The 12,586-nt window shown below is 37.4% G+C and overlaps 1 protein-coding gene across 1 annotated transcript; it reads right to left on the reverse strand.

Annotated features, from left to right (window-relative positions):
* Window positions 1-4,773: 4,773 nt before the first annotated feature.
* Window positions 4,774-7,292, reverse strand: LOC104086222 (CASP-like protein PIMP1). The gene is made up of 3 exons (XM_033653411.2): window positions 6,970-7,292; window positions 5,773-5,905; window positions 4,774-5,026 (listed from the first exon to the last, which is right to left on the reverse strand). Exons 1-3 carry the CDS (start codon window positions 7,245-7,247, stop codon window positions 4,820-4,822), a joined length of 618 nt encoding a protein of 205 aa, XP_033509302.2. The 5' UTR covers window positions 7,248-7,292; the 3' UTR covers window positions 4,774-4,819.
* Window positions 7,293-12,586: the final 5,294 nt, after the last annotated feature.

A 12,586-nucleotide genomic window follows, 5' to 3' on the forward strand; every position in this document is an offset into this window, starting at 1 on the left:
ATTTCTGATGGTTTTGAGGCTATGCATAGATTGCTATGATGTTCACGCGTTGTTATCGCACGATGTTGGTATAATGGTAGGGTGCTCGTTTATATGTTGAGGCAGTGAATGACTTGAATGGAGGATTTCTTAGTGCATGGTTTAGGGGTTCGGCATTTAAATCCAGCTAGGAAAGACAATCGATCTATGAATGCTCAGGCTTTGGTTGATGGAGTAGCGAGACTAGATATTTTCGAGTGTGGTGGAATTCTCATTTGTGATGAGGTGTCATCGTCCTTGTTTGAACGCATTAAGATTTGTCGGTGTTATGGTCTTCTTCGATTTGTCTTCGGGGCGGGATGTTGGGAAGTGGAGCCTAAGAAGCGATTGTCAGAGAATGGCGGTGTGTAGCGATTTAATAATCAAACTGGTGCTTTGGAAGCTGATGGCTTAAGAAAGATGATCTTCTAGGAGGTTTAGAGTTGGTAGTAATTCATTAGTTCAGGTGCTACAGGTATGGATTGATATGGAGCAACATTTGGGCAGAAAGGTATGAGGAAGGCATGGCGGGAGGTGTCTCGCGGTGGTTGAATTACTAGCAGGTCAAGTATGAAAAACACAAGTCGAGAAGTTGCTTAAAAGAGATGGCTTAACTGAATTAAGAGTGACATAATAGCATATGGATTTCGTGGCAGGATAGCCACATGCCTTGAGGAAGATTAAAGCGATTTGGGAGGCATGGTGGAAAGTGACTAGGTCCACAGATTATATTTGTAATGGTGGTTACTGTACAGAGAAAGATTGAATATGGCAGAAAGGAGTTTGCTTGAAATGAAGAAGTGTGTGAAGATTTGATTATCGTTTCAGATGCAACATGACTTTGAGTTTGGAAGGTATTGTTGGACTTTTAGTTTATGTCAATGGGGAAGGAACATACTTGTACAGCTGGTGAACGAGCATGGGCTCAGGAGAGTTACTGATTTCTTGGTAGTTGTACCCAGTATAGTGTCATTGGAAGATATCGATAAGGAATTCCACAGGTGTGTGATCTCTTGTGAGCAGATTAGCGGTTGCGTGATTCTAATGAAGTTTCTGCGAAGAGTTCTACTTACTACCCAACAGAAGGTCGAATATGCGATTGCAGCTGATAATTCAGAATGTTCATGAGAAGTTTAATAAGAGACTACAGGAAATTTGACGGGTTAAATGTGCGAGATCATGGTAATTGAGAAGGAGGAATCTTGGTGGGTTCTAGGTTTATGTAATTGTAGCTTTAAGCTAAGTGGTGGAGCCCCACCATCAACGATTAGATCGCGTGGTTGTCTGCTTGTGCGGTTTATGATTATCGATGTATTTATGGGTTATTATGACTGAGGAATAAAAACATCAGGGGTAATTCGGGCAAAGAACTTGATGGATATGTGCTATATTTGGCTTTATCGATTCATGTTCAGTTTTTTGGGAAGACTCAGAGTTTGTGCTTTTGTGAATGTGATGTATAAGGAAAAGAGTTCAGCCGGTTGCTTCTTCGAGAGGGTGTTCATGTGCTAGCAGAGCGTTGGAGTTTGGTTATATTGGGGACTAGGTCAGAGTGGGTGACTCTCAACAACGGTTCTAGTGGGTTCAAGAATTGAAGTGCAGTGCCTAAGGATTTTGGGTCCGTTGTGTAGTTAAGGAGTGAGTTTTCGCAGTGGATGACGAATGGGACTTGGAATGTTCTATGTTATCATCGGGTATGCGGTGCAGTATTGAAAGTTGGGTCAGTTTGTAATGGTGGAATCAGCATGATTGTGGCAATGATCAGTTCCTTCAGCGTGTGAAGTTATACATGTGGTTTGTGGTTGTACGCGCGAGCTTGACAACCACCATAACTTGATTAATTTGAGAGGTATTTGACTCAAATGGCCTTGTGGTGTAAATGGATTCCGAAGGAGTCATGGTGGTTTAGATCACGACTTGAGGGTTGTATTTTCTGTGGTTTGGGAATTCAGTTGCGTATTGCATTGGCTCTTCTGAAATGAGCTAAGTGAAAGGTTCCTAGCCAAGGAAGTGTTCATTCTATTGGTAGTTTAGGAGTTATGATAGATTCTGGTATTCTCGCGTAGCGGCATGATAGGTGCAGTGAGCGGCATGGGAATTTGAAAGTTGAGGATCAAGGTTGCGGTTCGGTGTTGACAAGAATGTCACGAGCTCGGATGCGTAGGGGAAAATTCAGATGTTCAGAGTAAGCTGGCATTTTCTATAGTGCCACCTGAGGACAGTGTCCTGTGTAAGAGGCTTGGTGTTTTGATTTGCCTTACGGAATTAGTACAGTTGGTGGTATGGATGTGCAGACTTTGTCACCTGGTGCGGAAGGTGGGAGCGTATCCTACGGGTAAATTTGTATAAGTGTGACCGGTTAGTCACTTGATGGTTATAATTGGAACCAAGTATGGAGATTCGGACACTAGCGCTAACGTGAGAGTTTATGCCGGGGAGGCGTTCTATTCCTTGGGTGGTGGACTATGTTAGTTTGTTTCGGATTTGACGATCATTCTTATGTGTCAAGAATAGGGCCGTTGTGGATCCTTGGAAGGTTATTGGCCCAATATGGTATGATTAGAATTGGTTTGAGATCCGTTGGTGGATCTAATGTAAATGGGTGCTCTACATCAGGTCAGATATGTTCATTCGTCATAGCATTGCTTACGGAGGAGTCGTCAGGCATTGGATGTTATTCCCTTTGTCAGCTATTCTGTGTAATATCTATTGTGACATGTGGGTTGTGAGACGGCTTGATTATTCGCACATGTGTGGTGGTCCCATGTAGCTTGTGGTATTATATGAGCAGGGTGGCTCTCGAGATGCAAGTCATTTATTTCACCTTAGTTGTGCTTGGGTTTCGTAGCGTATGGCGCTATCCGTCTCCCCAGGATTTGTATTATGCACTTGGTGTGCTCGTGGTCGATATTCGGGCATTTCATAAGTATAAGCGTTACGGCTTGATGTGTGTTTTCTTCTTGATTGTTATGTGCGGATCGGGTGGCACGCCACCACGGGCATGTTGTGTGGATCGGGTTGCACGCCGCAACAGTGTCATATTGGATCGGGTTGCACGCCGCAATAGCGAGATGTTGAGTATAGTTCCTTACACTTATTTTGTATGCCTTGTTTTTCATCCCTGAGGTAGGTTCATAGCATCTATTCGGCCATTTTATTCGTTACGCGGGCTGGGTAATTCCCTGTCAGAGTTCATCTTCCTTATGAGTTATATTCGAGTGGTAGCTTGTTGGCGCTTTGATGGTGCTGCATAAGATCTTGGTCAGTGTTTGAGGTGACTCATTGTCTGAGCAGTTTGTACTGGGTGAGACAAGATTATTGGACCTGGAATTAGTGCAATCAGATTTATATAAGGTACATTAAAGAGATAATATCGTTATTCAGGTCAGAATGAGGTAATGATCTTGTCAGGAGGAGAGACTCCATGATTTATTGATTCAGCAGGTGGTTATGAGTTTCTACACATCTCTTTCGTCGTGGCGGTATTGTGAGAATTGGAACAGGGCTCACATGTGTTATGAGGAATATTACGGGCATCAGATTCATGAAATTTCAGTTATTGTAGTAGGAGAATGTTATTATGGGCAAACGACTTATGTGGTGTATGGTTTGATTTTAGCATAGGTGCATGATCATGTTTTGGTGCAGTGTGTAGTGATTGATACGATGTTCGTATATTAGAATCAAGTTTTGTAGAGAAATTCGGAAGTTGGAATTTGGTTCTAAAGCTTGTTAGCTAAGGTTATAGGGAGGATCTTCAGTCTGGCTCGAGCTAATATGCTCAACTGGGTAGTGGTGGCACGGGCAGGTGCACGAGGTGTTAAACAGTGATTTTGGACAACTCTGGAGCAGTTCTTGGCACGTTCGAGGACGAACGTATGTTTAAGTGGGGAAGAATGTAACTTCACTTCAGGTATTATGACTTGTACGTACGGTCGGAGTTGAATTCCGGGAAGTTTGGAGTTGATTTGGAAAGAAAATCTAATTTCTGAAGCTTTAAGTTGGAAGAATTAACTAAGATTTGACTTTTGAGTAAACGACTTCGGAATCGGGATTTGAAGGTTCCAATAGGTTCATATGATGATTTCGGACTTGGACATAGGTTCGGATTGAGTATCGGATCACCCGGGAGCATTTCGACGCTTATTGTGGAAAGTTGGCATTTGGAAAGCTTTAAAATTTCCTAAGTTTGGTTTGAGGTGGACTTTGATGTTGTCGATGTCCGTTTGGGATTCCGAGCCTTGGAATAGGTTCATATTGTAATTTATAGCCTGTGCGCAAAGTTTGGCGTCATTCCGGAATGTTTTGATATGAATCAGACGCGTTCGTCAAAGTTTGAAAGTTTAAAGAAGGATTTCGATCGTCAATTTGTAGTTTCGATCTTGTTTGGCGTGATTTGTGGTCTCGACTAAGTCCGTGTCGTATTTTGGGATGTGTTGGTGTATTTGGACGGGGTCTGGAAAAAGACATTTGTGAGACTATTATGGACACATTCCAATAAATAAAAACTCACTGTAGAGAGTTATACTAATGTTTTGTATTGTTTTTTCAAAATAAGATGTTATTGTAATTATTTATTTGTTCACTATAAAAGAAGTGACACCGCTTACAGAAAATCCTGCATACGCCATCTCAAGCAGCCATGCAATTTATTCATATCTTATCAATTTAAACAAGAAAACAAGAACCAAAATTTTGAAAGAAAAAAAAACATACTGTGAATTGCAATATCATGGCCCCTAACATAATCAAAAATTTTGAAATATGTGTCTTCAGAATCTTCAAGATTAGTACTAGATCTTCAAGCTTTTGATCTCCTTGGAAGATTGAGAGAAGAAATGAATGAGGAAATGGTAGAGCAAACAGATCCAAGAAGAAGCAGGCTAGCAGCAGCATTTGCCATGTTAATAAAATTTTGTATATCTTTGCCAGTGTCCAGAAATCTGTTAAAATCCACACTGAGTCCTAATCCAGCAGCAGCTCCAGTAGCCAATATGAATGAAATAACCTGCACCTATATATGTCAGTTAACCCGTAACAAGTTTCACAGGTAGTCATTCAACTTTCAGTTTACCGTACTATATATATAAATTAATTTTTGTGGCACTAAAATAACTCAACTATGCAATATATATATCACAAAACATAAAAAGTCAGGAAATGCTAAATCGGTATCGGAAAAGCAAATAGGCTGCCACATGTATAAAATTGCTATGTAAGTATAATTATGTCAACAACTCACCTTGCATAATATCCACATTACACCATTTTAAAGAAATAAAATAAAAATATTTTTTGATCCCACCTAATACTTGATGTTTTTCAACATGTAGCGCATTAAGAGTTTTTTTTTAATAAAAAAATGGATGACAAAATAGATTATTTTTATGTTTAAGAGGTGCCAATCGATATTAGGTAAGGTAAGTTGCTGAAGTGACAATCTATATATGTTCCTTGGATCAAGTCAAAAAAAAAATCGGTATTTTTTCCCCTTCATTTTCTGTGGCATGTACACATATTTAATAATATTTTTTATTCTGAAAATTAGTTTTCTGAGTTTGATGCAATAAACAGAAAGTTGAATAACCATTAGTGAAATTTACCCCTAAATCTCTAGACTTACCTAATAAATTTAGAAAGGCTGGATGTGAAAAAAAACTGTTCCTCAATTATTTCGAATCGTGTTATTCTTTTGGGAACTGACGGATTACTTTCAGTTTTCATTTTTGAAGAATCCCAGTTGACTGACTTTACCTTATCGCCATAGAATTCAAAATAGGCAAGGCCACTGCCAATGGGACTTCCAGATTTGACCAAATGGGAGATTGTTAACACAGCTAATAGCAGGGTGTAGGCCATTCCAATCACATCTGCCGATATCATATAACTGCACCCCAAGAAATTCAACAAATATAAAGATTAGGATTAGTAAAAGCATATCTACACATTATTCATTCTTCCTTTAGAAGTGTTAAATATCCAATTTTCTTATAATGCATTTGATTAGTAAGGCTAATGAACGACTATTTGGTCTATGTTTCCAACTTCAGGTAGGAATAATTCGTCAGGGGAGAATCTATATGTAAAAATTTGGGTGCTCGAGCAGCCATTAACCTCAACTCGGTCTCGGAGTATATTGTAATTATATAAAAAATTAAGAAAACTGATATAATACGACAAGAAGCACTCAAAAAATAAAAGATCTAATGGATGCTTTGGTTAAGAAAGGGTATTGAAGGCTTTAATGAAGTGAGGAATGAGAGTTGGAATCTCACTCATAACAAGCCCTTTTTTAACTTTTTGTTTTACCCCAGTTAGGTCTCGTTTTTCACCATATGTTAAAAAAGTTAAAGCACCCACTAACTAAAAATATTGGATCCTCCGCTGTAATTCGTCATAAACGAACGAGTTTAACTTATATTATAAAAGAGTTTTAAAATATCAGACCATTTAAAAAATAACTACAGGTGATTACTCATGACTAGAAAGATTAGTAATAACCTGTTAAAACAAGTTATATTATACATAGGGGTCATTGGGTTGGAGGGGATGATAATACTCTCTATATAACTAATGCAATTTGGTTGGCCGTATGTAGGAAAAATTAATTGCTTCATAATTTTATAATCGCATTAAGTTATGGTGTGTATTATTTTATGCAGAGTTAAAATATAAATTATAAGTACGTGTCTTATCTATAGTGACTTAAAATATTTAAGGACAAAATGCCACAAAAGTAGGTAATTCTTACCTAGCATTTATGATATATTGTTGCTCCCGCTTAACAAACCCTATATTATTAATTGTATAACATTTAGCTCAATATTAGTAGCCTCATAAATTATCATTGTATGCATTATAAACCCCGCATAACTACACTGTAAGCTAAACAACCCCTTAAATATTCTTTACGTTGTCAATATATAAAAGTTAAGGGGAAAGGTAATTTACCGATAACCATAGAAGTCATTGGACTTAACCGTGATTGGAAAACCATAGATATCAAATGTATCAAAACTGGCAGAGGCAATGATAATCAATGATATCAACAACAAAATAAATGTAAGAACTCTCATCACTAGAGATACCACTAATGACATTGACAAGCCAACCACAGGTGACACTGCTGGTGCTGGTGCTGGTGTTTGGTTTTGGTCTATAGTTGTTGTTGATGGTGTTTGAGTTTGGTCGTCTATGATTACCGTTGACGATGTTTGGTTTTGGTCCATGTTTACTTTGTTAACCTTGTATTTTTACAACTAATCAAGATGAATCTTCCCAAAGGCATTAATTAAGTCCCCTTTTATATTGCTTTATTTTTTTCACATTGCTTTTATATTGCTTACAAAGTTACAACTATGACTTTTTGTTTGTTATATTAGCCAAAGGTTTCTTGGATTTATAACCAAATTCTTTGGAGGTTTTTATTTGTTTGGATAGTTGTTTTCAAGATGTGTCATAATCCATATGAAAGAGAACTCTTCCTCTCCTTGTAAGAGGAATATTAAAGAAAAGAAGAACAAAGGAAATTGCAGAGAACGAGAATACAAAAATAAAAGAAAGCCGGCAGGTGCTAAGATCAAGTGATTAAAGATTTTAAGTCAGTATGGTATAGTGTACAATGCATCCGTTACTTTTTTTTTGGATAAGTGGATTAAAATTTAGTAAAAATATATATTCTTTAAGGAGCGTTCAAATTATATACATATAGTTCGAACCCAATACAATGCATTCTCATATATCCACTGTCACGCCCCAAACTGGGATGGGACGTGATTGGCCCTCAACCCTTACCACTCGTTGAGTGAATCATGTATTATTTGTATCAAACTTCAAGTTCAATAGTAAAGAATCTAACGTGCTTAAATATTAATTCTAATAAAGTTGCGATTCTTAATTTGACTGATAAAAATAATAAATAAAAGATAAATCCCAAACTATTTTAATATTGACCCACTAACAAGTCATGAGCCTCTAGAATCTAAAAAAAAAAATTAAAATACATAGCCTACAGGGGCATCCCCGGAAATAAAATAAACGTAAAGAAAAAAAAGATATAAATAATAGTATGAAAAGGGTTCGCTACCGCTGGGGTGAATCAACGGAGTCTATAAACTGAATCTAGAATATCTCCTCTAGCCATGTGTCTCGTTACATGCGTCCCCAATATCTGCCACACGATGTAGCAGGCCCAAACGGGCTAAGTACCAGCAAAGGATACCCAGTAAGTCACATAGGCTACCTCCTAAAAAGGCGGAGCGAGACCTTCTGGAAAATATAAGAAAGAAAAGGGATATACGGAAAATCATATAAATCATATAAAATTTTACAACCAAGTAATAAGCTGGAAACTGAAACTGTAAGCTAAACTGTAAGCTGAAACTGAAACTTAACGTAGAAATTGAGCCCATAACTGATATCTGAAATAGAAACTAAGTTATATATATTTTAAGATGTAACTTTGCAAAGTTAATTGTTACTCATAATGGCCCTGCGTACGTGGGCATCTGGGAACACGTACGGGGGAGTGTCGGCCTATCTCCCCAACAAACAGTTGGCACCTACGAGCGTGGGGTAGGTAACCCTGACATCATGACACTCACGCTGGGGGAGGTTGGCCACTTCTCCCTACTGAATGTGAATATCATAAATAAAGGCACATAACAATTGGTAATACACATAAGCATGTATTCATGTCACATATAATGTCGTACTGAATAAGAATAAGTGAATTGAGTATTGGATCACGAGAAGACATGACTTAGCTTTATCTAACATATCGAGCACAAGAGTTATAATGGAATTTCCTACTAGGAAAGTAAACCTCAACTCACCTCAAGTCTTAACTTCAATTCGTCTTTTCAAACTTTGCGGGAGTTCAACAACTTACGATCTACAAATATTTTGGCTAGGATCATTAGGACATACTTAACAAGTTTAATTCACCACCAATTGAACCAATTTCTAAATTATGAATTACTCAATATAATCGACACTTAATGTGAAAAAAATATATATATATTTCTCTGTCAAGCTTACTGCTACAGTATCCTTGACCACTTGGTATATAGAAAGGAAGAAACATATTTTAGTATCAAAAATATTACATGTCCATACTTAAATAACACCATCCAAAACCCGTGATCCTAATAATAATTCAAATACTCTAGCAACATTCAAATCTGATCCTCACTTTACCCTTAAAGCTTTGTCCATTACTAGATGAAAATAATTTCTTCATTATTTTAACATTTCTAATCATATTCCCAATCTCAAAAAAAAAAATTGGCATCAGCTCAAATGGGTTTAGAAATATCAAATTGCTTTTAATTTACCTCTTGCCATCATTCTAAAGAATTTGACATCCACATCAATCCTAATGTAATCCAAGGCATACTACAAGGATAAGATTATATATCTACATACCTGATTATTGGTTGAATTGCACAAAGAAATTTTCAAGCTTTCTAGTTCTCTACTCACACTAATTATGTATCCTCAAACAATAATGACCCAAGCAACAGATCAATCAATTGTTCTTCTTTATTAATCCTTAACGCGGTCGTCAGGCACAAGTAAGTATTCTGCAACTTCTTCTTTTTTCTTAATTTGATTCTAGACCTAATGAGGTTTTAAAATAACTTTTCCTTAAGACATTCTAAGGTTCTTCAAAGAAGAAAAATACTAAGAAGTAGGGTTGGCCCACTTATATTTAATTATATGCAAATTTGGTTGAACGTGCTGTTACCCATGCTACTTTTTGACTCCAAATAAAAGTAAAAGTTTTGCCACTCAGAAAGTCTTTTTATTTTCTCTACCCCTGGCCCACTTGTCTTACATTGGTGACCAAGATCCTTGTATATTTTTTGCTAATTAGTAATTACTTATATATAAAATAGATGTACTCCTTTTACATACATCATCGTATTGCCATTATAAGGACAAATGCATCCAGTGTTGCATTTCAACGTAGTGAGCAAACAAGATTTTATTTATTCTTAAGTATCCGTCCTACCATATTAGTTCATATCTTATATGCATATTATCCCAAATACTTCGCTTAAATTGTGCAAGTCCTTATACCCTTCTAGAACTTTAATTACATTATGAACTCCGAGATTATTAAAATTTTAAGCTAGAAATTTATGGGGCTTTACATTCTCCCCCACTTAGGAACATTCGTCCTCGAATGTTGTGTCGTAATTATTCTTTAGTCAAAAAGAAAGATTTTAGGACCCCAAAATTTGACTAACTCCTAAAATTTTCAAAACTTTCGGCAGAGTTTCCTTTGTAACTGGAGCTATCCAAAATTTTCAACCTTTCCAAGTAACCCAACAATAACATTTCGTACCTCCAGCTACTCAATCCAATAAAATATAATATTAAGGCATACCAATATACCCGCTAAAGCCGCTTTACATTACTATAAGCACAAATATCCCATAACTTACCAATCTAATTATTTTAAAGTATTAAATAAATTATGTACCTGAAATCTCGAATAAATAGGGATACTTTTCCTTTATGGCTTCCTATGGCTCCCACGTAGCTTCCTCAGCTGAATGGTTGCTCCTTATTACTTTTACCGAAGCAACATCTTTGGTTCGAAGTCTACGAACCTGCCTGTCTATTATAGCTACAGGGACCTCCTCATATGACAGAGTATCATCAAACTCTATGTCCTGCCTATCAATTACATGACTCAGGTCGTGAAAGTACTTTTTCAGCATGGACACATGAAACACTGAATGCACTGAAGATAACTCTAGAGATAAAGCTAGACGATACGCCACAAGCCCAATCCTTTCAAGAATCGGATAAGGCCCTATGTATCTCGGGCTAAGCTTCCCTTTTCTACCAAACCTCATGATGCCTTTCATTGGAGATACCTTTAAAAATACATAGTCACCTACTTTGAACTCAAGATCGCGGCATCTTATATCTGCGTATAACTTTTATCGGCTTTGAGCTATTTTAAGTCGTTCCTGAATTAGTTTCACCTTTTCCAAGGCATCTTGTACTATGTTTGGCCCAATAAGCTTCGTTTCACCATCTCAAACCATCCGATAGGTGAACAACACCTCCTCCCGTATAGGAGGGCCATCTGAATACTTGCTTGATAACTGTTATTATATGCGAACTCAATCAAAGGCAGATGATCATCCAATTTCCTTTAAAATCGAGAACACGTGCTCGTAACATATCTTCTAAGGTCTGAATTGTCCTCTCAGCCTGCCTATCTGTTTGAGGGTGAGAGGTTGTACTTAGATTAATTCGAGTACCGAGACCTTCCTGAAAACTCTTCCAAAACTGGGCAATAAACTGAGCACCCCTGTCAGAAATAATGGACACAAGAGAACCATGCAACTGAATAAATTCTTTTATGTATAATGCTGCATACTGGGGTGTTGTGTAGGTTGTTTTGATTGGAAAAAAATGAGCTGACTTAGTGAGTCGGTCTACTATGACCCAAATAGAGTCATGTTTCTTAAAAGTTCGCGGTAGACCAACCACAAAATTCATATTTATTCGTTTCTATTTCCATTATGGTATTTCAATGACTTGAGCCAATCCTCCTAGTCTCTGATGTTCAGCTTTTACTTGCTGACAGTTTAGGCACCATGATACAAAATCTGCAATTTCTCGCTTCATATTATCCCACCAATAAATATCCTTCAAATCATGATACATTTTAGTAGAACCTGGGTGTATTGAGTATCTAGAGCTATGAGCTTCTACCATAATTGCTCTTCAAAGATCATCTATATTAGGCACGCATAAGCAACCACTAAGTCTCATCACACCATTCTCATCAAGTGAAAAATTCTAAATCTTGCCACTAAGGACACCTTCCTTGAGCTTAAGCAAGCTAGCATCATCGAATTGTTTGGCTTTAACTTGCTCTATTAAAGTAGACTTAGCACCCATACTTGCTATCAACCTTCCATCACACTTCTCATCAAGACGAACCCCTTGGCTAGCTATTTGTTGGGCTTCTGTTACTATTGGACGTTCGACCAAAGACAACCTGGCCAAATTCCCCATGGATCTTCTGCTCAGAGCATCAGCAATCATATTCGCTTTGACTGGATGGTAAAGGATATTGCAATCATAATCCTTAAGTAATTTCAACCACCTGCGTTATCTCAGGTTCAATTCTTTCTGCTTGAATATATACTGCAAACTTTTATGATCTGTATAAATGTCACATTGCTCTTCATAAAGGTAGTAACGCCATATTTTTTTAGAGCAAAAATAACTACCGCTAGCTCAAGATCATGGGTAGGATAATTTCTCTCATGATTCTTTAACTGCCTAGAAGCATAAGCAATTACCTTGTCATTCTGCATAAGAACACATCCTAACCTCACTCTGGAAGCATCACAATAGATCACAAATCCACCTGTAGGGCTAGGTAGAGTCAGGATTGGGGCTGTAGTCAACCTATTCTTGAGTTCTTGAAAACTTTTCTCACAAGCTTCAGACCATTGAAAATTTACATCTTTCTGAGTTAACTTTGTCAATGGGGCAGCTAGTAAAGAGAACCCTTCTACAAAACGACGGTAGT

The sequence above is a fragment of the Nicotiana tomentosiformis genome, chromosome 5 (genome assembly GCF_000390325.3).
Source record: "Nicotiana tomentosiformis chromosome 5, ASM39032v3, whole genome shotgun sequence".
Classification (NCBI taxonomy): Eukaryota; Viridiplantae; Streptophyta; class Magnoliopsida; order Solanales; family Solanaceae; genus Nicotiana; species Nicotiana tomentosiformis.

Bases quoted from the DNA above. Each gene is read 5' to 3' on its own strand.
- LOC104086222 (XM_033653411.2), bottom strand. From the start codon at position 7,247: ATGGACCAAAACCAAACATCGTCAACGGTAATCATAGACGACCAAACT. The intron at 5,906-6,969 runs GTAAATTACCTT...CTTGGGGTGCAG, and splicing joins AATGACTTCTATGGTTATCG to TTATATGATATCGGCAGATG. The intron at 5,027-5,772 runs GTAAAGTCAGTC...ATATAGGTGCAG, and splicing joins TTGAATTCTATGGCGATAAG to GTTATTTCATTCATATTGGC.